Source organism: Furipterus horrens, unplaced genomic scaffold (genome assembly GCF_987537825.1).
Source record: "Furipterus horrens unplaced genomic scaffold, mFurHor1.1.pri manual_scaffold_17, whole genome shotgun sequence".
NCBI lineage: Eukaryota > Metazoa > Chordata > Mammalia > Chiroptera > Furipteridae > Furipterus > Furipterus horrens.
Genome location: NW_028327187.1, coordinates 79,514,109 through 79,541,733, shown reverse-complemented (window position 1 = coordinate 79,541,733; position 27,625 = coordinate 79,514,109). Strand labels below are relative to the sequence as shown.

The following is a 27,625-nucleotide window of genomic DNA, read 5'->3' as shown; positions in this document are numbered from 1 at the left end:
CCAAGCATTTCTAGATAAGGCTTACTATGTCTCAATTGATTTTAGGTTCCTGATGTGAAGTGGCAATTTTATATAGCATATATTCATTGTAAAGTAAGGCTTAAAAAGAAAGAGATCATACACAACTATGCCAGAGACACCCACATCCCAGAGTAACTTACCACCATATGCAAGTCTCTGCAACATTCCGCAAGTCCAAAACCATTCTCCTTTCCACCCCAGCTCTTGGAAAAGAAAAAGACAGTGTTTAAACAGTGCTTAAGGCCTTGTGCATAAAACATTTAAGAGTATGTGGCTGCTTGGAACAGTGTTGAGAAGACATATAATGTGATAATCAAATATAAAGAGGGAGCACATGAAAGCAAAGACTTAAGATTCAAGCCAAGATGGTCTGCCTAAAGGTAATTTCTCCCATGAGATAAATTTCACTGTTCTGTGAGGATGTTACTGGGGAGAACCTAAGTGCCTACTGCAAGCAATTTCATTCTACATGCCAGCTGTCATGCTTACTGACAGGTGAATCTTACTCCATCAGGCCTTTACTACTGTACTCAGACTGCTCACTTCCCTCACTAGGGTGGAATCACATGCTCTCCAGTTCCTCAATTTTTTTACAAGAGGCAAATTTTAAAGCCAAAGATTCTGTACTACTCAGTACTGTACTTCTACCACCACAAAGTCGAAAAACTCATTAAAAAGTACTAGTCCATAAGGTAATGAAAGAGAATGGCTTGACTGTACTATTATTGGTTTCTAAATCTCAAATTCCAGCCATATAACCTTTCTTAATAACTAACCTGCATTTTTAACAGCATTGGAGCTAACAATCTTTTTTTTTCTCCCTAATCTCTAACTCTTCCAAGGGTGAACTGGGCATCTGTTGAAAACATTCAAGAATAAATGTGTTAGTTCTTGCTTTCTGGGACAAAACATACAATTGGGATAAACAGCACACTAAAAAGCATGGGAAGAAAAGCTAGGGAGTGAAATACTTTGGAGAATAAGGGCTTTTTAATTCCTGGATATCTGGAAGGCCAAGACTAGGCACATTCTCAGAAAAGATCTGAGAAGGTACAAGTTCATACATCTCTGGCTCCCCATCAGGCTCTGCACAAGCCAGAAGTGAAGACTAAGGCAGAGTTGTAAGCTTTTAGTTGAGTATTGAAATAGAAGACATCAAAATATACATAGAACCCACCTGCAAAGACTTATTTTTTTGGTTCTAGGAGTTTAAAGCAAATCACTAGTAACCCACTACGCTAACAGAAAGAACAGACACAAATGAAGACACAAAACAAAGAATTACGAAATCAGTTCAGAAAAGTCTAAACAAACAACAAACCCTGGGAAGGGGTGAGAATACAATTTCCAGAGTGACAACATTATAATGGTAAAAACATAAATTAGAGCAACATGAGGAGTGACATAGGCAAGATTAAGACATCTTTTGCTCCCTACCCTTACCATAACAATTCAGCATCCATCCAGACAAAAATGCCTTTGTGTAAACTGTAGAATCCAACCCCATATGCCAAAGATCCAGTGTCATAAGCATTTAAAAACTTTGGGCCCGGCTGTGGACCCTGCAGTGGCCTGTGAACTGGCTACAGCCACTCTCAGCATGTTTAGAGGTCCAGAAGAATATCGTCTTAATCACCCATGGGTAATAAAAGTGAAAGGACAAAATTATTAAAAATACTAAAGGCTAAAATAATGTTAATGAATTCACAATGTAAAAACAAGGAAATTATGACACTAAAAACAAAATGGAGGGGAAGTGTAGAAAGAGGGTAGTTTTGTATGTAATCAAAGTTAAGTTGTTATCAGCTTAAAATGAGCTGTTACATGTATAAGGTGTTTTACATAAGGCTCATGGAAACCACAAAGCAAAAATCTAGATTAGGTACACAAATAATAAAGAAAAGGGGAACCAAAGCATATTACTATGGAAAACCATCAATTCACAAAGGAAGGCAGAAAGGACAAAGCAAATACAAAAGAGCCATAAAACTATTAATAAGGTGGCATTATTAAGTCCATGCCTAACAATAATTACTCTAAATGTACTGATAGATGAGCTGATTTTTCCAATCAAAAGGAATAGATGGCTAGATGGATTAAAAAAACAAGAGCTGATGATATGCCCTGGATGGTGTGGTTCATTTAGATGGAGTGTCATCCTGTAAACTGAAAGGTCATGGGTTTGATTCCTGGTCAGGGCACATGCCTAAGTTGTGGGTTCAGTCCCTGGTCAGGATGTATACAAAAGGCAACCAATGTTTCTCTCCCTCTCTCTCTCTCCTTCCCATCCCCTCTCTCTAAAATCACTGAGCATATCCTTGGGTGAAGATAAAAATGAAGTTAAATTAAAAATTTAAAAAAACACCAATGTATAACTGGAAAATATGTTCTCATATTGGTGATGGCTTCTTTAGCCGTGCAAAAGCTTTTTAATTTGATGTAGTCTCACCATTTGTTTTTTCCCTTTATTTCCCTGTAATCCATTTTGAGTTTATTCTAGAATGCGGTGTAAGTTGGTGGTATAGTTTCACTTTTTTTGCATATACCAGTCCAGTTCTTCCAACACCATTTATTGAGGAGGCCATTTTTACTCCATTTTATACTCCTGTCCCCTTTGTCAAATATTAATTGACCATAGAGACCTGGGTTTATTTCTGGGCTCTCTATTTTGTCCCGTTGATCTATGTGTATGTGTCTGTTCTCGTGCCAGTACCAGGCTGTTTTGATTACAGTGCCTTTGTAGCAGTTTGATGTCAGGTATTGTGATTCCTCCTACTTCAATCATCTTTCTCAAGATTGCTGAGGCTATTCAGAGATTTGGTTCCATATAAATTTTGAAGTATTTGTTCTAGATCTGTGAAATATGCCATTGGTATTTTAATAGGAATTGCATTGAATCTATAGACTGCTTTGGTTATAGACATTTTAATGATGCTAATTCTTCCAATCCATGAACACAGTATATGCTTCCATTTATTTGTATCTTCCTCAATCTCTTTCTCCGGTGTTCTGTAGTTTTCTGAGTACAGGTCTTTTACCTCCTTAAGTTCATTCCTAGGTACTTTACTTTTCTTGCTGCTCTAGTAAATTGAATTTTTTCCTAGTTTTTCTTTCTGATATTTCATTATCAGTGTACAAAAATGCCCTCTAAAATAATATAAAGAACTCATATGACTCAACATTAGGAAGACAGACAATCCAATTAAAAAATGGACAAAGGACGTGACTAGATACTTCTCCAAGGAGGATATACAGAGGGCCCACAGATATATGAAAAGATGCTCAACACCACTAGCCATCAGAGGTGCAAATTAAAACCACAATGAGGTATCACCTCACACAGGTCAGAATGGTCATCATTAATAAATCAACAAGTGCTAGTGAGAATGTGGAGAAAAGGGAACATAGTGCACTGCTGGTGGGAATGCAGACTGGTGCAGCCACTGGAAAGGAATATGGAATTTTCTCAGAAAAACTAATAATGGAACTGCCTTTTGACCCAGTGATTCCACTCCTTACGATATACCCTAAGAATCCTGAAAACACCAATTCAGAAGAACTTATGTATCCCTGTGTTCATAGCAGCACTATTTATAATAGTCAAGTGCTGGAAACAGCTTAAGTGCCCAGCAGTAAATGAGTGGATCAAAAAACTGGTACATTTACTTAATGGAATCTTACTCAGCATAAAGAAAGAAGGAACTCTGACCTTTCACGATAGCACAGATTGAACTAGAGAATATTATGCTAAGTGAAATAAGCCCAGTAGGTGAAAGACAAATAGCCTATGATCTCACTTATAAGAGGAATCTAATGAACGAAATAAACTAACGAGCAAAATAGGACCAGAGGCATGGAAACAAGGAACAGATTGACAGTGATCAGAGTGGAGCAGGGAGGGGAATTAATGGTGGGAAGAAGGGGAAGGGACTAATCAAAGAACATGTATGAATGATCCATGGACATGGACAGTGTGGTGATTGACAATGGGAGCGGGGGTGGGCTGGGCAAAGGAGGGCAAAGGGGTAAAAACTTGGACAACTGTAACAGAACAAATAAACAAGACCCAACTATATGCTGCCTAGAAGAGAATCATTTCCACTTTAAGGACACATACAGGTCAAAGTGAAGGGATGGAAAATAATATTCTAAGCAAGTGGAAACAAAGAGAGCAGGGTAACTATACTTATATCAGACAAGACAGACTTTCACTCAACAGCTGTAACAACAAAGAACATCATTATTTAATGATAAAGGGGTCAACTCATCATGAGGATATAACAATTGTAAATGTGTATGCACCCAACACTGGAGCACCTAAATATATTAAGCAAATACTAACAAATCTCAAGGGACAAAGAGACAATAGTAGGGGATGTGAATACCTCACTTTCAACAACAGATAAATTGACCAGACAGAAAATCAGTAAGAAACACCAGACTTGGACTATACTTTAGACCAATAGACCTACCAGACATATACAGAACACTTCATCCATCAGCAGCAGAATACACACTCTTTAAATGCACAAAGAACATATCCCCAGACACATTATATGACAGGTCATGAAACAAGTCATAGCTAATTTAAGAAGACCAAAATCACACCAAGTATCTTTCCTGACCACAACGGTATGAAATCAGAAATCAATAACAGAAGAAAAACTGGAAAATTCACCAACATGTAAATTAAACAATACATTCCTAAACAACAAATGGGTCAAAAGAAGAAATCAAAAGGGAACATAAAAATCATCTTGAGACAAATGAAAATGGAAATAGAATATATTAAAATGTATGGGATGCACCAAAAGCAATTCTAATAGAAAATTTTATAGGAATACCTATATTAATTAAAAAACAAGAAAGACCTCAAATAAACAATAAATTATACCGCAAAGAACTAGAAAAATTAACTAAGCCCAAAGTTAGCAGAAGGAAGTTATGAAATAACAAATATCAGAGCAGAAATAAAGGAAATAGAGACCACAAAAAGTAGAAAACATCAATGAAAATAAGAGCTGGGTTTTTTAAAAAAAGATAAATAAAATAGAGAAAATTTTAGCTAGACTAAGAAAAGAACAATGAAGTCAAATAAAATGAGAAACAAAGACATTACAACTGATATCACAGATACAAAGGTTTCTAAGAGACAGCTTATGAATAAATTGCCCACAAATTGGATAATAAAGTGTCCACAAATTGGATAACCTAGAATAACTTGATAAATTCCTAGTAACACATGACCTACCAAGACTGAATTGTGAAGAATTAGAAAATATAAATAGACCAATAACAAGTAAGGAGACTGAATCACTAATCAAAATACACCCAAGAAAAACACAAAACCAGATGATTTTCTTGGCAAATTCGACCAAATATTTAAATAATTAACACCAATTCTTTTCAAGTTCTTACCAAAAAATTGAAGAAGGAATACTTCTAAACTTATTCTATGAGGTTAGAATTACTATGATACCAAAGCCATAAAGGATAGTGCAAGAAAACTATAGGACAATATCCCTGATGAACATAAGATGCAAAAAACATCATCAAAAAACTAGCAAACTGAATTGAACAGGAAATTTAAAGGATCACACACCATGATCAACTGGGATTTATCCCTGGGAGGCAAGGATGGTTCAACATAAGTAAATCATTAAATGTGATACACACATTAATAAAATGGAAGACAAAAATCACATGATCATCTCAACAGACATTTAAAAGCACTTAACAAAATTCAACATTATTTGATAAAAAAATGGGGTATGTAAGAAACACACATCAACATAAGAAAAGCCACACATGATAGCTCTACAGGTAACATCCTATTCAACAGTGAAAGGTTGAAGATTTTCCTCTAAGAACAGAACAAGACAAGGGTGTCCACTTTTATCTCTCATATTCAACATAGTACTCAAAATCCTACCCAAAGTAATTACACAAGAAAAAAAAAAGGTATCCAATTAGGAATGGAATAAGTAAACTATCTGTTTGCAAATGATATGACTGTGTATAAAAAACCCTAAAGACTACCAAAAAACTGCCAGAATAAATTCAGTGAAGTTATAGGATATAAAATAAATACACAGAATTCAGTCACATTTCTATACACTAACAATGAGCTATGTGAAAAAGAAATGAAGAAAATAAGCCCATTTATAACAATATCAAAAACAGTAAACTACTTAGAAATAAATTTTACCAAGGGGTGAGTAAGAGATCTGTACACGGCCAACTGTTGGGTTGGCCAAAAAGTTCGTTTAGTTTTTTCTGTACAATGTCTCTAGTAGTAGTGCTTAGTTGTCTTTAACTTCATTCAAAACAATTTGGTTAGATTGTATTGTGACAGCTGTCATATCAGCGTGCATTAAAAAAACTTATTGAAACTAGTGAATTTTGCATAGCCATTTTAATATTGAAGATAGAAGAAAATACACATTTTCAGCATATTATGCTTTACTATTTCAAAAAAGGTAAAAACACAACTGAAAGGCAAAAAAAGATTTGTGTAGTGTATGGAAAAGGTGCTATGACTGATCAAATATGTCAAAAGTGGTTTGTGAGGGTCCGTGCTGGCATGGTTGGGTAGACCAGTTAAAGTGAATAGCAATTAAATCAAGACATTAATCAAGAACAATCAATGTTATAACACGCAGCAGACAGCTGACATATTCAAAATATCCAAATCAATAGTTACTGGTGAAAATGAAAAATGTATCTTTTATTTTACAGAAAAAACCATGTCGACTGTTTGGCCAACCCAATATAAACCACTAATGAAAGAAATTAGAAAAACTCTGTGCCACTTATGGCCAGGATGGAGGCGTAGGGAGGCATAGGTAACCATAAGAAGGATTACAATGACCTCAGAACAAGAAACCACCAGAACTGCCAGAAAACCGAACTGTATGGAAGGCCGAAAACCAAGAATTTAAGAAGAAATATTCATCCAGATGGGTAGGAGGGGCAGAGCTGGGGAGCCAGGGAGGAGAGGACATGGTGTGGCGGAGGCTAGGCAGCGATGACTGAAGTTGGCGGAAAAAGTGGTCTTGCTTTCATGTGTGGTGCATAAAAGCGAAGAGAGACACCTGGGGAGCGATCTCAGTCCCAAAATAGACCATACAGCTCATGGTTTCAGTGCAGGGAAAATAAAGCCTCACAGCTTCTGGCTGTGAAAACCAGTAGGGGCTGAGGCGGTGGGAGAAATTGCTTATCTCTCAGGAGAGTCCATTTAGAGGGTCCCATAGTCCTATAATGTACACAAACCCACTCACTCTGGGAACCTTCACCAGGGCAACAGCTAGAGGGGCACTAGTCACATATGGGAAGTGGGTGAAATGACTGGAGAATGGGAAAATGCCAAGCAAGCAGCATTGTTCCACCTCTAACCCCTCCCACACCTACGATGTCACAACGTGGTGAAATGGATTGCCCCACATTGATGAATACCTAGGGCTCCGCCCCTTACAACATAACAGGTGTGGCAGCTCTACCTAATACAAACACAGGGAGGCTGTCAAATTGAGGAGACAAAGAAGTATGGCTCAAATGAAATAAGAGATCAAACATCCAGAAAAAGAACTAAGAGAAAAGAAAACAGCCAACCTACCAGATGCAGAGTTCAAAACACTGGTTATAAGGATGCTCAGAGAAATGATTGAGTATGGCAAATGCATAGGGGAAAAAATGAAGCCTACACCCAGTGAAATAAGGAAAAATACACAGGAAATCAATGATGAAGGGAAGAAAGCTGGGATTCAAATCAACAATTTGGAACATAAGGAAAAAATAAACATTCAAGTAGAACATAATGATGAAACGAGAATTCAAAAAAGCAAGGAGTTTAAGAAGACTCTGGGACATCTCCGAAAGTGCCAACGTCCAAATCGTAGGGATGCCAGAAGCAGAAATGGAAGCACAAGAAACTGAAAACTTATTTTAGAAAATAATGGAAGAAAACTTCCATAATTTAGTGAAGGAAATAGACATACAAGTTCAGGAAGCACAGAGTTCAAACAAGCCAGACTCCAAGAGTACCACACCAAGACACATCATAAGTAAAACACCAAAGGCTAAAGAAAATCTTATAAGCAGCAAGAGAAAAGAAGAGTTACCTACAAAGGAGTTCCCAGAAGACTATCAGCTAATTTCTCAAAAGAAACTTTGCAGGCAAGAAGGGATTGGCAAGAAGTATTCAAAATGATGAAAAGCAAGGACCTACAACCAAGATTACTCTATCCAGCAAAGCTATCATTTAGAATGGAAGGTGAGATAAAGCACTTCCCAAACAAGGTAAAACTAAAGGAGTTCATCACCACTAAGCCCTTATTATATGCAATGTTAAAGGGACTCATTTAAGAAAAAGATTTTTATAAAGAGTAAAATGACAATAAACTCACAAGTTATCAACAACCGAATCTAAAAAACAAAAACAAACTAAAACAGCTAGAACGGGATCAGAATCATAGATATGGAGACTATATGGAGGGTTGTCAGTGGGGATGGGGAAGGGGTAGAATGGGAGAAAAAGTGCAGGGATTAAAAAGCATAATTAGTAGGTACAAAATAGACAGGGGGATGTTAAGAACAGTAAAGGAAATAGAAAAGCCAAAGAACTTATATGCACAACCCATGAACGTGTACTAAGCGAGGAATTGCTGGAGGGAAGGGGGGTACTGGACAGAGGGGAGTAGAGGGGGAAAAACTGGGACAACTGTAACAGGCATAATCAATAAAATATACTTTAAAAAGAAATTAAAAGACTATACAAATGGACAGATATCCAGTGTTCACGAATTGGAAGAACATTGTTAAAATGTCCACGCTACCCATAGCCATCTACAGATTCAATTTAATTGCTATAAAAATGCCAATGACATTTTCCAAAGGAATAGATAGCAACACTGAGAAAGAGCAACAAAGCTGAAGGTAGGCATCATACTTCCTGATATCAAATATTGTTACAAAGCCAGAGTAATCAAAACAGCATGGTATTGTCATAAAAACAAGTAATTCAATGGAACAGAATCAAGACCCCAGATATAAACCCTAACATATATGGTCAAATAATATTTGAAAGGGAGCCAAGAATGATCAATGAAGAAAGTATAGTCTTTTCAATACATGATGCTTGGAAAACTGGAAAAACTACACTCAAAAAAATGAAATTGGACCCCTAGCTTACACAACTCAAAGCAAAATTAAACAAACAAAAAACCCAACAACTTTGAATGGATTAAAAACTTCAGCATAGCCCTGACCAGTTGGTTGGGCATCCTCCTGCAAAGCAAAAGACTGCTGGTTCAATTCCAAGTCAGGGAACATGCCTAAGTTGTGGGCTCAGTCCACATGGAACATGTGAGAGGCAGCAACAGACATGAATCTCTAAAACTCTTAGAAGAAAACATGGTTGGACCCTGGCTGGTGTGGCTCAGCAAACTGAGCACCAGTGCCAGCCTGGGAACCAAGAGGTCACTGTTTCAATTCCCAGTCAGGGCACATGCCTGCATTCCAGGCCAGGCCCCCGTTTGGAGGCATGCGAGAGGCAACTGATCGATATTTCTGTTGCACAATGATGTTGTCCCTCTGTCTCCCCTCTTTCTCCTCTCTCTAAAAATAAATAAATTAAAAACAAAAGGAATTCAAAAAAAGAAAATATGGCTGGTCTTGGTAACATTTTTTGGATATGACATCAAAAGCACAAGCAGCAAAGGCAAAAATAAATAACAGATTACAAACTAAAAAGTTGCATGAAAAAAAATAAAATGAAAATGTAAGCTATGTAATAGGAGAAAATATATGTATACCAAATATATATGGAATTACTATGCAAAATATATAAGGAATACACACAACTCAGTAACAAAAAAATATGACTTAAAAAATGGGCAGAAAAACTGAATAGGCATTTTCCAGTTGAGATATACAGATGGCCAACAGGAATGAAATGATGCCCAATATCACTAAATCATTAGTGAAATCCAAATCATAGCCATGAGGTATTGTCTCACACCTACCCGAATGGCTACTATCAAAAAGAAATTAAGTATTGGCAAAAGTTTAGCAAAAGTTTAAAGACAAGGAGATTACCAGCCCATTGGTGGAAATATAAATTGGTACAGCTACTATGGAAAAGAGAATAAAGATTCCTCAAAAAATTTAAAAGAAAACAAAATCAGGACATCCAAGAAAAACATGCACTCCCATATTCACTGCAACATTGTTCACACTAATCAAGGTATGGAAACAATCAGTCTGTCTATAGGTGAATGGATAAAAAGATGTGAGATATATATAAAATGGAATATTATTCAGCCATGAGAAAGAAGGAAATCCCACGTTTTGTGACCTAGGGGGTATTTTAGGTAGTGAAATAAGTCAGATAAAGACAATTACTAATTACTGTATGCATTACTCATACATGGAATCTAAAAATGCTGAACTCATAGAAACAGAGTAGAACGGTGGTTGGCAGTGGCTGGGGTTTGGGAGAAAAGCGGATATGTTGACCGAAGGGTACAAACTTTCAGCTATAAGATCTAACAATCTAATGTATAGCATGGTGACTACAGTTAGCAAAGTTGCTTTGAGTAAATCTTAAATGTTGCTATAAAAAAAAAAAGGAAATGGTAATTTTGAGTTGATGGAGGTATTCATTAATCCTACTGTTGAAATCACTTCACAATGTATGGGTGTATCGAATCATGTTGTGCACCTTAAAATTACAATGTTGTATGTCCATTATATCTCAATGAAGCCGGAAAAATTAAAATAGAAACTGTTCCTGAGTAAGCCCAGACACTGCACTTAATAGGCAAAGACTCAAATCAACTCTTAAAAATAGATTCGAAGAGCTAAAGAAAGTCATATACAAAGAACTAAAGGAAGGCCCTGGCTGCTGTGGCTCAGTGGATTGAGCATCGGCCTGCGAGCCAAGTGTCACTGGTTCGATTCCCAGTCAGGGCACATTACTAGGTTGCACGTCAGGTCACCAGTTTGGGGCGCGAGTGAGAGGCAACCACACAGTGATGTTTCTCTCCCTTTCTCCTTTCCCATCTCTCTAAAAATAAAATAAACAAACAAATAAACAAATTATAAAAAAAAGAACTAAAGGAAACCATGAGACTAACATCTTATCAAATAAAGAATATCAATAAAGAATTAGAGAAGACAAACAACCCAATTAAAAAATGGGCAAAGGACCTGAACACTTCCCCAAGGAGGACATACAGAGGGTCCAAAGGCATATGAAAGAATGCTCAACATCACTAGCCACCGGAGAGATGCAAATTAAAACCACAATGAGGTATTGCTTCACACCAGTTGGAATGGCCATCATCAATAAATCAACAAAAAACAGGTGGTGCCAAGGATGTGGAGAAAAGGGAACCCTAGTGCACTGCTGGTAGGAATGCAGACTGGTGCAGCCACTATGGAAAACAGTATGGAATTTCCTCAAAAAACTAAAAATGGAACTGCCTTTTGACCCAGCAATTCCATTGCTAGGATTAAACCCGAAGAATCTTCAAACACCAATTCAAAAAACCTATGCACCCCTATGTTCATAACAGTGCTATTTATATCAGCCAAGTGCTGGAAACAGCCTAAGTGCCCATTTGTACATGAGGGGATTGAAAAACTGTGGTACATTTACACAAGGGAATACTATGCAGCAGAAAGAAAGAAGGAACTCCTACCATTTGCAACAACATGGATGGAACTAGAGAGAATTATGCTTAGCGAAATAAGCCAGGCAACGAAAAACAAATACCATATGATATCACCTAATACAGGAAACTAATGAACAACACAAACAAAGAAGCAAAATTGAACCAGAGGCATGTAAACAAGGAAAAGACTAATGTTACCAGGGGAGAGGGAAGGAGGGAGAGGTGGGGGTAAGTAGGGGAAGGGTTTAGTAAAGGAACTAGTATAAATAAACCATGGACATGGACAATGGGGTGGGGATTTACTGTGGGAGAAGGGGTGGGCTGGGTAGGAGGGGAGCAATGGGGGAAAAGGTGGGACAACTGTAATAGAAAAACAATTTAAAAAAAAAAGATTCCAAGTTGTTCAGGACTAGAAACCAACCTTCAATCTACAGTTTCTACATTAGCCCAATTCAGAACAAAAAGAAGTAAATTTGTCAAAGTTGAAAGGAGTCCAAAATAAGGAACATAATAGTAAACGTTTAAGCAATCCTTCCGGGTGATAGAATGATTCAAAGGAAGAAAAGAACATGATAATCCTGATTTACCAAAACAGTAAAAGAAAAATCCCACACTTTGCATATGTGTGCCATGTAAAAGTACAGTCTGCATCTTAAATATTACTTTCTAAATGTTCAGAACATTTAACTTAATTAAGTATGAAATATACGAAGTAACAAAATAAATTAACAAACATAAGAGAAACAGACTCACAGATGCAGAGAACAGACTCATGGTTGCCAGAGGGGAGGGGGACTGGGGGGGGCTGGGTGAAAAAGGTAGAGGAATTATGAAGTACAAATTGAAAGTTACAAAACAGACATGGGGATGTAAACTACAGCTTAGGAATATAGTCAATAATATTAATAACTATATATGGTATCAGGTAGGTGGAACACTTATCATGGGATCACATTTAAATATGTCTGATCACTAAGCTATATACCATAAAAACTAAAATAATATTGAGTATCAATTGTAATTGAAAAAAGTTAAAAAATACAAAAATCTCCCAATATGTTAATAAAAATATAAAAGAATTCCTACCGTCAGATGTTAAGAGGATTACATATAACAGGTACTAAATCAGGTAACAACTAAACTATAGTACATACAAATAAGTCACTAAAAATAGATCTGCAAAGACTCATTAACAATGCTCACCTTCAATTGTACAAGTAATATATAATACACTGTAAAATATATTCGGAGTAGAGAACAAAAGTAAAAATCACACATCTTCTCCCAAAATTCAATTTCTTTCATCTACATTTACAACTAGATATGTAACTTACAGGACTTGATTAATATAGTTTTACTTTTGGACTTTTGAAAAACCATAAATAGGGATTTCCAACTAGCTTTTTTTGCTAAGATCATTTCAATGATCAGGGTCATACACAGGTTTATGGCATGTTAAATATGTTTTGAAATTTTTTCCCAAACAATGGTACAATGATAAAACTCATGAATACATTTTCCTGCCCACTAGAATTTGCTTGTAACATAATTTCAAATGAAAAGTGATGCCAAATGACCCTACAAAAGTGTATTCATACCCAAACAGTCTGTAAGTACCTGTTTCCCCCAAATCTAGCCAATCTATCGCACTTTTATGTACATTTCCTGAGTGTTCCTAGAGCAGTCTTTTCATGTTTTAGTGGACAATTTAAAAAAAAATTTGTATTCCTCTGTAAATTGTCTACTTACATGCTTTTGCATATTTCTCTACAGGATTACTTACGTTTTTGTTCCTTTGTTGTATATACAGTACTGCAAATATTTTTTCCAGTTTAAGAACTCATCTTTTATTTATAACAATGTTATACAGAAGTTTTAGTATTTTCACATGATAAAATACGTCAATTTTTAAAATGGTCTCTAGATTTCTTCACTTTCTTAAAAAATACTTCCTAATGAATGTTTTAAGTTGTCAGTATTTATCTCTAAATGTTTCAGATTTTATGTGAATAGTGTGAAGAAACGATCTAAACACATTTTCCCCTCAAACAGGCAGCTGCCCCAATTTTGATCTTAAGCAAAATAAGGCTTACTATTTCATTCTGCAGAGATATTTGCCAATACCTGTGCCAATTAAAGAACTTAAAATTACTATCCTTTATATTTTATCTGGTAGAGCAAATGACCCTATTTTTTTTAAATTTATTTTTATTGTTTTATTGTTTTTCTATTACAATTGTCCTACTTTTCCCCTCATTGCTACCCCCCACCCAACCCACCCCTTCTCCCACAGTCCATCCCGACCCTGTTGTCCATGTTCATGGGTTATTTATATTAGTTCCTTTGCTAGACCCTTCCCATACTTACCCTCTTCCCTACCCCGATAACTGTTACTCTGTCCTTTGTTCAATTTTGTTCATTTGTTTGTGTTGCTCATTACTCTCCTATATTAGGTGATATCACATGGTATTTTTCTTTCATTGCCTGGCTTATTTCGCTAAGCATAATTCTCTCTAGTCTCCATATTGTCGCAAATGGCAGGAGTTCCTTCTTTCTTTCATAGTATTTCCTTGCACAGTATTCCATTGTGTAAATGTACCACAGTTTTAAATCCACTCATTTACAGATGGGCACTTGGGTTCTTTCCAGAACTTGGCTATTGTAAACAGCGCTGCTATGAACATAGGGGTGGCATAGGTTTTTTGAATTGGTGTTTAAAGATTCTTCGGGTATAATCCAAGCAGTGGAATCACTGGTTCAAGAGCAGTTTCATTTTTAGTTTTATGAGTAAATTCCATATTGTTTTCCATAGTGGCTGCAGCAGTCTGCATTCCCACCAACAGTGCGCTAGAGTTCTCATTTCTCCACATCCTTGCCAGCACTTGTTTGTTGAATTGTTGATGATGGCCATTCTGACTGGTGTGAAGTGGCATCTCATTTTGATTTTTATTTGCATCTCTCTGATGGCTAGTGATGTTGAGCGTTCTTTAATGTGTCTATGGACCCTCTGTATATCCTCCTTGGAAAAGTGTTTGTTCAGGTCCTTTGCCCATTTTTTAATTGGGTTCTCTGTCTTCTTGGTGTTGAGACGTGTAAGTTCTTTATATATTTTAGAGATCAATCCCTTATCTGATGTATCTTTGGCAAATATGTTTTCCCATATGGTTGGTCCCTTTTTATCTTGCTGATGTTTCCTTTTGTTGAGCAGAAGCTCTTTACTTTGATATAGTCCCATTTGTTTATTTTTTCCTTTATTTCCCTTGCCTTAGGAGATGTATCCGTGAAAATACTGTGACGTGGGATATCTGAAATTTTCCTGCCTGTGTTTTCCTATTAGATTTTTATGGTGTCACATCTTACATTTAAGTCTTTGATCCATCTTGAGTTTATCCTGTTGTGTGGAGTAAGTTGGTGATCTAGTTTCATTTTTTTTTGCATGTCCCTGGTCCAGGTCTCCCAGCACCATTTGTTGAAGAGGCCCTTCTCATTCCATTTTATGTTTCTTCCCACTTTGTTGAATATTAGTTGACCATAGAGGCCTGGGTTTATTTCTGGGCTCTCTATTCTGTTTCATTGATCTATATGTCTGTTCTTATGCAAATACCAGACTGTTTTGATTACAGTGGCTTTGTAGTATAGTTTGATGTCAGGTATTGTGATTCCTCCTATTGCGCACTTCTGTCTCAAGATTGTTGTGGCTATTCAGGGTCTTTTTTGGTTACATATAAATTTTTGAAGTATTTGTCCTAGGTCTGTGAAATACACTGCTGGTTTTTAATAGGGATTGCTTTGAATCTATAAATTGCTTTGGGTAGTATGGACATTTTAATGATGTTAATTCTTCCTATCCATGAACAAGGTATATGCTTGCATTTAATTGCATCTTCCTTAATTTCTTTCTTCAGGGTTATGTAGTTTTCCAAGTACAAGTTTTTTACCTCTTTGGTTTAATTTATTCCTAGGTACTTTGTTTTTCTTGTTGCTATACTAAATGGGATTTTATTTTCTAGTTTCTATCTCTGATATTTTATTGTTGGTGTATAGAAATGCCTTTGATTTCTGAATATTGACTTTGTACCCTGCTATTTTGCCAAATTCACTTATTAGGTTGAGTAGTTTTTCGTGGAGTCTTTAGGGTTTTCTATGTATACTAGCATGTTGAGGACTTCCGGCCAAGATGGAGGCATACAAAGACACTCTGCGTCTCCCTCCACAACTAAGAAGGAATACAACTACCTCAAAACTAGAAACAACCAGAAGTTCCAGAAAATCAATCTACATGGAAGTACAGCAAACAAAGATGTAAAGAAGACAGACTCATCCAGACAGGTATGAGGGGCGGAGAGGACGCAGTGTGGTGGCGGCAGCGGCAACAGCAGCAGCAGGCCGGCGGAAAATACAGTCACACATTTTAAAAAGTCAGGAGGGACACCCGGGGAGCACTCCCAGCTCCTCACCGAAACTCACAGCTCACAGTCCCAGCACTGGGGAAAATCAAGCCTCATTGCTTCTGACTGTGCAAATCAGTGGGGGTTGGGGTAGAGGCAGAAACTGCCGGTTTCAGCAGAGTCTGCTTGTTTAAAGGGCCCCCACGGTCCTAGAACTTTCGCAGACCCACCCACTCTGGGAGTGACAGCCAGGGCAGCAGCTAGAGGGGCGCCAGTCCAGTGTGGAAGTGGGAGAGGTGGCTGGAAAAGGGGAGAGTGCTGGGCTGGCGGCGTTGTTCCCTCTCAGACCCCTCCCCCACATACAGTGCCACCACGTGGTGAAACAGTTTGCCTTGTACTGACGAATCCCTAAGGCTCTGCCCCTTACAACATAACAGGAGCGACAGCTCTGGGACCTGGAGACAAACAAACACAGAAGTCTGTCAGAATGAGGAGACAGAGAAGTATGGCCCAAAAGGGGAACGAATCAAGGTTCCAGTGGGAGAACTAAGAGACAAGGAGATGGCCAACCTAACAAATGAGGAGACAGACAACCTAACAGATGAAAATTTCAAAACATGGTGATAAAGATGCTCACAGGCTTGACAGATATGCTTGAGTATGGCAAAGACATGAGAAGAAGTGAAGGCTACCATGTCATCTGCAAATAGTGACAGTTTTACTTCTTCTCTTCCAATTTGGATGCCTTTTACTTCTTTTTCTTATCTGATTGCTGTGGCTAGAACTTCCAAGACTATGTTGCATAGAAGTGGTGAGAGTGGACATCCTTGTCTTGTTCCTGATCTCAGGGGGAATGCTTTCAGTTTTTGTCCATTGAATATCATGTTGGCTTCGGGTTTCTCATATATATGGCCTTTATTATGTTCAGGTATGCTCCCTCTATTCCCAGTTTGCTGAGTGTTTTCATCATAAATGGGTGTTGTACTTTATCCAATGCCTTTTCAGCATCTATTGATATGATCATGTGATTTTTGTCTTTCGTTTTACGTGGTATATTACGTTTATTGATTTGTGAATATTAAACCATCCTTGCATCCCTGGGATGAATCCCACTTGATCATGATGTATGATCTTTTTAATGTGTGGCAGGATCTGGTTTGCCAATATGCTGTTGAGGATTTTAGCATCTATGTTCATCAGCGATATTGGCCTGTAGTTTTCTTTCGTTGTTGTGTCTTGACCTGGTTTTGGAATCACGGTAATACTGGCTTCATAGAAAGACTTTATGAATCTTACTTCTTCCTGGATATTTTGGAATAGTTAAGAGAAGGGTAGGTGTTTGTTCTTCCCTAAATGTTTTGTAAAATTCGCCTGTGAAGCCATCCGGTTCAGCGCTTTTGTGTGCTGGGAGTTTTTTTTTATTACTGTTTCAACTTCACTCTTTGCTATTGGTCTGTTCAGGCTTTCTGCTTCTTCTTGATTTAGTTTTGGAAGATTATGTTTCTAGAAATTTGTCCATTTCATCTAGGTTGTCAAGTTTCTTGCCATATAGTTGTTTGCAGTAATTTCTTACGATCCTCTGTATTTCTGTGATATCGGTTGTGATATCTCCTCTTTTGTTTCTGATTTTATTTATTTGGGTACTCTCTTTTTTTTCTGATAAGCCTGGCTAAAGGCTTGAGAATTTTGTTTATCTTTTGAAAGAACCAGCTCCTATTTCTGTTGATCTTTTGAATTGTTTATTTAGTCCCTATGTCATTTAATTCTGCTCTGATCTTGATGATTTCCTTCCTTCTACTCACTCTGGGCTTTGTTTGTTGTGGTTCTTCTATCTCTTATAGCTGTAGGGCTAGATTTATTTCAGATTCTTCTATCTTTTTTAGGTAGGCCTGTATTGCTATGAACTTTCCTCTCAGGACTGCTTTTGCTATATCCCATAGGTTTTGGGCTGTTGTGTGCTCATTACCATTTGTTTCCAGAAACTTCTTGATTTCTTCCTTGATGTCATTGTTAACCCATTCATTATTTAATAGCATGTTGTTCATTCTCCATGACTTTGAATGTTTTTGAGTTTTTTCCTTGAGGTTGATTTCTAGTTTCAAGGCATTGTGATCTGAGAAGATGCTTGATATAATTTCAATTTTCTTCAATTTGTTGAGGCTTGTTTTGTGTCCTACCATGTGGCCTATCTTTGAAAATGTCCCATGTGCATTAGAAAAGAATGTATATTTTGCTTCTTTGGGGTGAAAAGTTCTCTATATATCAATTAAGTCCATTCTGTCTAGTGTTGTTCAATGCCTCAATATCCTTAGTGTTTCTTTGATTCAAAGATCTGTCCTTTGTTGACAATGGGGTATTAAAGTCCCCTACTATGAGTGTGTTGCTGTTGATATATTTTTTGTAGTCTCCCAATATTTTCCTTATATATTTCAGTGCACCTATGCTGGGTGCATATGTTTACTGGGGTTTTATCTTCTTGATGGATTGTTCCTTAAATATTATAAAATGTCCTTCTTTGTCTCTTTTTATGGCCTTTGCTGTGAAATCTGTTTTGTCTGATATAGGTATTGCTACCCCAGCTTTTTTTTTAATGTCCATTTGCTTGGAATACTTTCTTCCATTCCTTCACTTTCAGTCTGTGTAGATCTTTTGTTTTGAGGTGTGTCTCTTGTAGACAGCAAATATGTGGGTCATGTTTTCATATCCATTCCACTACCCTATGTCTTTGGATTGGAACATTTAACCCATTTACAGTTAAGGTTATTATTGACAGGTATTTATTCATTTCTCTTTGTACCTGTGTTCCTCTCCCTCTCTCTTTTTCTTCTTTTTCTTACATCATTCCCTTTAGCATTTATTACATTGCTGGGTTGGTGGAGATGTATTCTTTTAGTCTTTCTTTGTCTGGGAAACTCCTTATTTCACCTTCCATTTTGAAAAACAGCCTTGCTGGGTAGAGTAGTCTTGGTTGTAGGCCTTTGTTTTTCATTGTTTGAAATATTTTTTGCCATTCCCTTCTGGCTTGTAGTGTTTCTGTTGAGAAATCAGTTCATGGTCTTATCAGAGCTCCCTTGTATGTTATTTGCTGTTTTTCTCTTGCTGCTTTTAGGATTCTCTCTTTGTCTTTGAATGTTGCCATTTTAATTATGGTGTGCCTTGGAGTATGCCTTTTTGGGTTCATCTTCACTGGGACTCTCTGTGCTTTCTGGACTTGCATGACTTTTTTTCTCATCAGGTTAGGAAAATTTTCTGTCATTACTTTTTCAATCAGGTTTTCTATCCCTTGCTCCTCTTCTTCTTGTATCTCTATGATTCTACTGTTGTTCCATCTCATGTTGTCCTGCAGTTCTCTTAAATCCTCTTCACTCTTTTTCTGTCTTTTCTCATTATGTTGCATTGTTTGGGAATTTTTTTCTACGTTGTCCTCTAACTCACAGATCTGATCCTCTGCTTCATTTAGCCTCCTTTTGATGGATTCTACTGCGTTCTTCAATTCAGAAATTGTATTCTTCATTTCTTCCTGGTTCTTGTTGATAGTTTCTATGTCCTTTTTTATGGTGGTGTAGATCTCAGTAAGCTCCTTGTAGCTTCCCTGGAGTTCTTTATAGTTCCCCTGGAGTTCGTTATAGTTTTGAGTTTGTCGAGTTCATTGAGCTTCCTCATTCCTATTGTTTTGAATTCCATGTCTGACAGCTTGCTTGCTTCTATGTTATCTATCCCTCTTTCTGGAAATTCCTCCTTTCTTTCTGGCACAGTGTTGCTTCTGTTTGGTGGGGTGTTTTTCCGCCACCCCATTTTGGGCATTGGTCTTGTTTCTGCTTCTTAGATTGATCTGCTTTTATTTTCTGCCTTTATGGTGTGATCCTCTTGTATAAAGTTGTTGAGCTGCTGTCTCCAGTTGCCGCCACATGGAGGGGAACGGTCTGATTAAGTGATTTCTCCCATAGCATTTGTGATGCTTCTGTACTGAGACCTAGTCCGCTGCTCTCCCAGCTCTTTCTCAAGAGTCAGCACCCAAAATTTATTACAAAGTGCCTCTAGTTCATTTCACTGTCCTTTTACCTCAGCCAGAGGCGAGTGCATTCCCTTGTGAAGGCCACGGGTGGGTTGACCCGTTGTGCACCGGGGCAGGTAGATCCAAGGCAGACTGGTTGCTCTCCTGTTCTGGTGGAGGGGGGCGGGCCTCTACTTGCTGGTGGCCAGGTTTGTTGTGGGCCTATTGGGGTGGCTGGCACATTGGTTTCACTCCCGTTGGGGAGGGTCTGTGTGGCACCTGTGTGTGGTGCCTGGTGAGTTGGTTTTGTGCCTGTTGTGGAGGGGCCATGGGCACCTGTGTGCAGTGGCGGTGGGCGCCTATGCGCAGTGGCTGGCATGGTCTTGCACCCGCTGGGGCATGCCCAGGTGCCACCTGGGCACGCAGCAACTGGCACGTTGGTTTGGGGCCTATTGGGGCGGGCCAGAAGTGCCTGGACGCAGTGGCGGCAGCAGGCGCTTGCACGCGGTGTTGGGCACGCTAGCCTCGCGCCTGCTGGGTCAGGCCTAGGTGGCACCAATGCGCAGCGGCCGGCGTGATCGTTTGGTGTTTAATGGGGTGGGCCAGGGGGTGCTTGCGCGCGGTGCCTGGTGCGCTAGCTTTGCGCCCACTGAGCCGAGCCTGGGGAGTTGGTTTTTTGCCCATCGGTGGCGGGGCTATGGGTACTTGTGCATGGCGGAGGTGGGCGTCTGTGAGCGGTGGGCGCCTGCTGTTCTTGCACCCGCTGGGGCGTATCTGAGTAGCGCCTGGAAAAGCAGCCAGTGGATTGGTTTGGCACCTATTGGGTCGGGCCAGGGGTGCCTGCACATGGCAGCCGATGCACCAGGCGGGTTGATTTTGCACCCGTTGGGGCTGAGCTACAGGCACCTGACTGTGGCGGAGGTGGGTGTCTGTGCCTAGCAGCTGGGGCATTGATTTTGTGCCTGTTGGGGTGAGCCCGAGGGACACCTGGGCACGGTGGCTCGCGAGTTGGTTGCGCGCCTGGGCGGGCGGGGGCACCTCCCTGTGAGCGCTCGCTCCACCCAGGGGGAGGGCTGGGGAGTGGGTGAGTGCACTTCTGCACCTGCACTCCTCAAGAATCTCGTCCCACCCCTAACCTCTCCTCCCCTCTCCGCAAAAAACAAAAGAGAAAAAGAAAAAGGGGAAACACATTCATATATACACAGCAGTACGCTGTTTCTTGCCTCTCAGAGCCAGATGCCACTTGGCCCAGTCCTGGCTCTGCCAGCAGGCAGAGCCCCGTTCTCCTCTCGATTCCTCTCTGGGGAAACCTGGGGTCACTAAAAAGTCTTTGTGTACTGCCAGCAGCAGCCTGGGGAGCCAACCCAGTCAGAAACCCCATCTTTTCCCTTTCTCTTCCACTATCCTCACCAAACAGGTTGCTCCCAGACGGTCTTCTCTGATCCAGCAGTGCCAAGGCTCAATTCCTGCCAGTATCCAGATGTTAACTGAGATGTTCTGTCTGCAATTAGTCCAAACTACAGACAGGTCTCGGGAGCAAGAATGCGCAGCCTCCCCTCACTCCTCCGCCATCTTCTTCTGACCCTGACTCTTAATTGGCATTTTGTTAGATATTTTTGTGCATTTCTGCTTTTGGTTGATGCTATTAACTAGCCTCCACTTAACCAATTTGACAGATGAACTGCATTCTCCAAGCCTTCCGTAAAACACATTTGCTGATGTAGCCTGTGTGGGCAGTCTCTTGCTCCCACCGGTTATCCGTATGTGTGCAAACACATGTGTATTTGTTTCCACGCTCATTTATGACAACTGTGTGTATTGTAATTATGTAATTTTAAATACTATGTAAAGTAATGATTTAAACTGAGAAAAGAACTATTTATAAAAACTAAGCTGAATATTTTGCAAAGACTAAAAGGCAAGGTGCTGAAGTAAAAATACTGTCAAATTAGAGAAAAGAGATTCAGGGGTAAATCACAAAACTTTTTAAACTGTATTCAGGTTCCTTAACAAACTAAAAGTCTTTACATTGTTCCTCCACTTTAAAGAAATCACAGATTATAGTTGTAGTTTATGTACGTTAACAGACTATCTGTTACTCAAAGTAAAGTCTTGGTTCTACATTAGAAAGACAGGTAAGGGAACTGACACTTGTGTTTCAGTTTTTAAAAACTGGTATGTATTAATCCCTTTTTAAAAAAAAGATCTTGCTTTAATAAGATTTGAAAAATCAACCTACTAACTACTGACCCTAATTTCATCAGAGAGCCTCTTCTATACTACTGAGTTTTCCCATGAAAAGATGATACCTATTTCTCTTAGCAAATTTAGATCATCTGACTTCCGGCCAAGATGGAGGCTTAGATGGACATGCTCGGTCTCCCTATACAACTAGAGAGGAATACAACTACTTCAAAACAAAAGATAACTAGAAATTCCAGAAAATAAAACTACACGGAAGCCCAACGTATGAAGTTATAAACCAGCGGCGCCCTTTGGGCAGGTAGGAAAAGCGAAAGTGGGTGGCGCTGTTTGCGGTCGCACCAGGGACAGCGACAGGGAGAATAATCCCAGCAGCAGGGAGAACAATCCCAGCGGCAGGGAGAACAATCCCGGCTGCAGTCGAACCCCGGCAGCTTGCAACCCCAACGCTGGGGAAAGCAGCCACCACATCGCCTTGAACAGTGAGGCCCAGAGGGTGGGAGGACGGATCCCGGTCTCCTAGTGGAATAACTGTGTGAATCCATCTTGGACCCCCGCCCCCACACAAAGCGCCACAGTGCTGCGAAATAGGTTGCGGAACGGCGCCGGTCGCTGGGTTGTGACAACAAAGCACCACAGCTCGGTGAAAAAGGTTGCTGGACCACCGCCGGTTGCTGGGTTATGACGACAAAGGGCCACAGCGCGGAGAAAAAGGTTGCGGATCACCGCCGGTCGCTGGGTCATGACGAGTACACAGGCACTGCCCCCTATGGCCGGCCCAAGAAAACAAAACGCATCTGTCAAAATGAGGCAGACAACTATAGAAATCCCAGTGGCGCAGCTCACCACGCAACAGATGAAGAACCTGACAGATGAACAAATAAGAAACCTGTCAGAGGCTCAGTTCAGGGCCATTGTTATCAGGTGGCTTACAGAATTAACAAAAGAGCAGGAAAAAGATAAGAAAGAAGCGAAAAACATTCATAACGAAAGGAACAAAACCACATACGAGACAGATGGTGAGGAAAAAAAATCCAGAGTTCATTTCAACAAACCAGAAAGAACACAGAGAAGGAACAAACAGTCAACCAGTGCAGAGAGAGGAAACGGGAAGCAAGGAAAATGATGAGAGGATCAGAAACCTCTGGGACAGCTATAAAAGGCCCAACATAAGAATCATTGGTTTGCCAGAGAGCGAGGAAGATGAACTAGAACTTGAAAAATTGAGTGAAAATATAATAAAGGAGAACTTCCCAGACTTGGGGAAGGGAATAGACTTACAGGTCCAGGAAGCACAGAGAGTTCCAAAAAAACTGGACCCAGGGAGAACCACTCCAAGACACATTATAATCAAAATGTCAAAAATTAAAGATAAAGAGAGAATCTTAAAAGCAGCAAGAGAGAAGAAAAGAATTATGTACAAAGGGGTCCCAATTAGACTATCAGCTGACTTCTCAAGGGAGACCCTGCAGGCAAGAAGGGACTGGCAAGAAATATTCAAAGTAATGAAAAGCAAAAACCTACAACCACGAATACTCTATCCAGCGAAATTGTCATTCAGAATAGAAGGACAGAGAAAGTGTTTCCAGGACAAAATAAAACTGAAAGAGTTCATTAGATCCAAACCACTGTTATATGAGATGTTAAAGGGACTGGTTTAGAAAAAGGAGGATCAAAACTATGAAATCTAAAATGAAAACTGCATCACAAGAAACAACAACAGAAGCTAGGGAATTGAAACAAAGGCAAACTAAACAGGCAACGAGAGTGGAGAAAGAACTATAGGTGTGGGGAACATATTGGGGGGAGGTCAGCAGGGAGGGGGAAGGGGAAGAGGGAGGGAGATGATATAGGAATTAAGGATCATGGTAGGAGGGAATGGAATAGACAGAGAGAGGTTGAGAAGAACTATGTGCACAACTAATGGACATGGTCTAAAAGGGGGGGACAACTGGAGGGAGGGGGGCCACGGGGTGGAGGGGAGAAGAGGGAAGGGAAATTGGGACAAATGTGACATTATAATCAATAAAACACATTAAATAAAAAAGAAAAAAATTTAGATCATCTTTTAAATATGTAAGTAAAGGTTTAGTTTTGTTTTATCAGATCTTAAATATTGCTGGTTAAGTTTATTTTCTTTAACTTATTTATATAAACCGTCTGATGCATTATTGCCATTTGTATTCCTTTCTTTTTTCCAGAGGTAAAATTTTTAACTGATACCTAGCTTTGTATTTCCATTTTCTCAAAACTACATTTTGCTTTTGTGTGTACATTTTTAAGTTTCATAAATACTGAGCAATAAATATTTTTTAACACTCCCCCCTCCCACTCGGCACTTGAAAAAAGCTATTGATGTTGCTACGTGTAGTAGTCTGCTGCTTCTAACTACAATATATTCCATAGTATGCATGCACCACAGTTTACTTCCAATTTATTAATAATAGACATCTAGATTGCCTCTAACTTCTCCCTACCGCAATGATGCAAGATTCTCACAGATGCTACCTTATGGAGTAATGTGATTATCTTTGGAATATATACCCAGGAGTACCAGTCTATACTCCTATCAGCAATACATAAGGATTTCTATACCCTCAGATGCCTACTAGCACTTAACATTATACACTTTTCTAATTTCTGCTCATCTGATACAGCTCGTTTTATTTATATTTCTCTAATTATTAACGAGTTTGAGCATCTATTCAACATGCTGAATTCCCTGGTCTGTGAACTATCCACTCATATCCTTTGTTTATCCTTGTTGATCTGGAGGCACTCCTTGAATATTCTACATTAACAGTTCCTTGTCAGTTTTAAAACATTGCTAAAAAACCTCTCAATCTATTACCAGTCTGTTAACTTCTGTCTTTGGCAATGCCGCTTGATGCTGTCCCCAGACCAGCTGCTATTCCATCACTTGTTTAAATGTTATAGGTCCATGACAAAATGAGTTTGCACCAGAATGTTAATTCAACCACACCACTAAGTACACTGTTCAATCGATATTTTCCTTCATGAAGAAAGCAGTGTGCTGATTTACAGCCTAGTATGAGGACCTTGGGAGTTGCACTGAGCTATGACATCTTCCACTGAAAAGGAAGTCTTAATTTTGTATTATAAAATTCAAGTTTTTACCTTATGGTTTACGCTTTGGGATTTTTAAGAATTCCTTCTTCTCTAGTGGATTATAATACATAACCTTCCACATTATCTTCTCTTAAATTTATCTTTACTCGATATGGATATTTTAGAAACACGATGTTGTCTGTTGATACTATAAATGGGGAGCTATTTGTTTCTGTATATTAATTGCTTACTTGGTTATCTCACTGTACTTTCATTAGTTCTAATAATTTTATATTGTCTCTCCCAGAAATCCAAGAGTCTCAATCCTGTCATCTACAAATAAATGTTTTTTTTTAAATATGTAATCTTCATTTCTTTCCTCTTGTTTTATTGGTTAGGACCTCTACTACAAATTTAAGTGGCAAAAGTTAATAGGTGGCATTTTTGTGTGACTTTTGAATCAATGGAAATACTTTAGTTTTCCCATTACGACTTCTGGTAGGTAAGTTATAAGCTTAAGTTTCTTTTCCAAGTTTCCTATGAGTTTATATTAGTTTTTATTAATGTGCTGAATTTTAACAAATTTTTTGAAGTATCTATTGAGATATGGCTTCTTTTTCCTTTTAACTGTTATTTAGCGATCCAATATTGAACTGTCTTGCATTTTTTAATAGCAAGAGATAATACCTATTTGTACATATTTATAAATGCAAGAAGAAAATATGCTCAAATCTTAAAGGAGGAGTCATTTGGATAAATTACAGGTGGATAATACTTTATTTATACTTTCCTATTATGTCCTAGAATCTTCACAATACGCGTTACATTTGTAATCACACAAAAATATTTTAAGTAATCATGCATTTAACAGCCTGATCAATTTTCTTCCAAGAAAGCTCTCTAGAAATGGCTACCTCTCTCAAACTTGAGTATGTATATCAATTTGCCTCTAGGAACACTGGACAACAGTTTGGTTGAGCTAAACTTCTATGAGAGCTTTTGCCTTTAAGTACAATTACTACCATCACAAACCAATTATTGAGCACAGCATTCAGTACCTTAATTTTTTTTTTACTCTGCAACTACTTTTATGGAAGATATACTAAATTTCCAGATGAAAACTTATATCAGACGTAATAAGCAAGACCAGGACACAAATTCAGATCTTTTATTGCACCATATTTCCTTCCCAAGTAGAATTTGATTCTAAACTTTCTTACAGAGAAAGTTGCCATTTTTAAACAAAGATTCTGCTTTGTGAACAAAGATTCACTAAATTCCTTAAAATTACACCATTAGTTGAGAATACTTCTTAGGTTTTTTTGGAACATAGCTAAGTGGGCTCTAATGGTTCTACTCAATTAGACTAGTAAAGTTAACTTAGGGACTTCTAACCATTTTGATGCTGCAAAAAACACCTGTGAAAAGGTACTACATGGTCCAGTTTTTGTGTCCTTCCAACTCTTCACCCATGACTCACCTCTGCCAAATGTTGCAGCCGAGTTAGCAGTGGGGTTCTCTTGTCAGATCCAAGACGTGTGATGTAATTTGATCTTTTGCTAAATACATACAGAAGGTTAAGGACTGCCAGCACCACTTGCATATCAGAGGAAGCCAATAAAGTTGTCAAATGCTATAGGGGACCAAAATTTAAAAAAAAGGTCAAGTTCATGGCATCAAGCACACTAGGCCTTGAAAACTTAAAATGCCAATGCAGATTTATCAACATTTACAAAGCTATCAAGAAGTTTAAAAATACATACAAATACATTTATAACTATTTGAGCACCTTCAATACAAGAAACTTACAATCTGGCAGCAAGTCATAAAGTCCAAAAAAAGTTTAAAAATTGAACAACAATTCAAAATTACACAGGTGTCCCCGTAGGAAGAAACAGATTACAAAAAAAGCAAATGTGGTATTTTAATACATAGTGTAACTCAAGAACACTAATACTAGACTAAAAGTATTATAAAAAAAAGATAAATTTATGCTCCTTCTGCATCCTTTATGACAAAAAAAAAACTGGAATTAATTAAAACACAGGGTCCTCCATATAGAAGCTAAAGATACCAATACCTGGTGGCATATGACTGTTATGGTACAGTGTATGTAACAGTATATACAGTATATATACTGTACAGTGTATTCAGTATCTATTTTGCTTTTTAATGCAATCAAAACTCACCAAAATATTAAAGCATTTGGCCGGCATTAAAATCAGTAGTATGTAATTCAACCGGAAATGGACCCAGGTATCTCTAGTTGCTGATTA

The 27,625-nt window shown here is 38.5% G+C and overlaps 1 protein-coding gene across 9 annotated transcripts in view; it reads right to left on the bottom strand.

Moving 5' to 3' along the window:
• HUWE1 (HECT, UBA and WWE domain containing E3 ubiquitin protein ligase 1) overlaps positions 1–27,625 on the bottom strand; it is a 166,729-nt gene that overhangs the window by 100,776 nt on the left and 38,328 nt on the right. For all 9 annotated transcript variants that reach the window (XM_090264628.1, XM_090264634.1, XM_090264633.1 and 6 more), the window contains 2 exons: positions 26,830–26,982; positions 162–224 (listed from right to left, as the gene is read on the bottom strand). In XM_090264628.1, the coding sequence (XP_090120754.1) occupies positions 162–224; positions 26,830–26,982 (216 nt within the window). The remainder of the gene's footprint in view (positions 1–161; positions 225–26,829; positions 26,983–27,625) is intronic.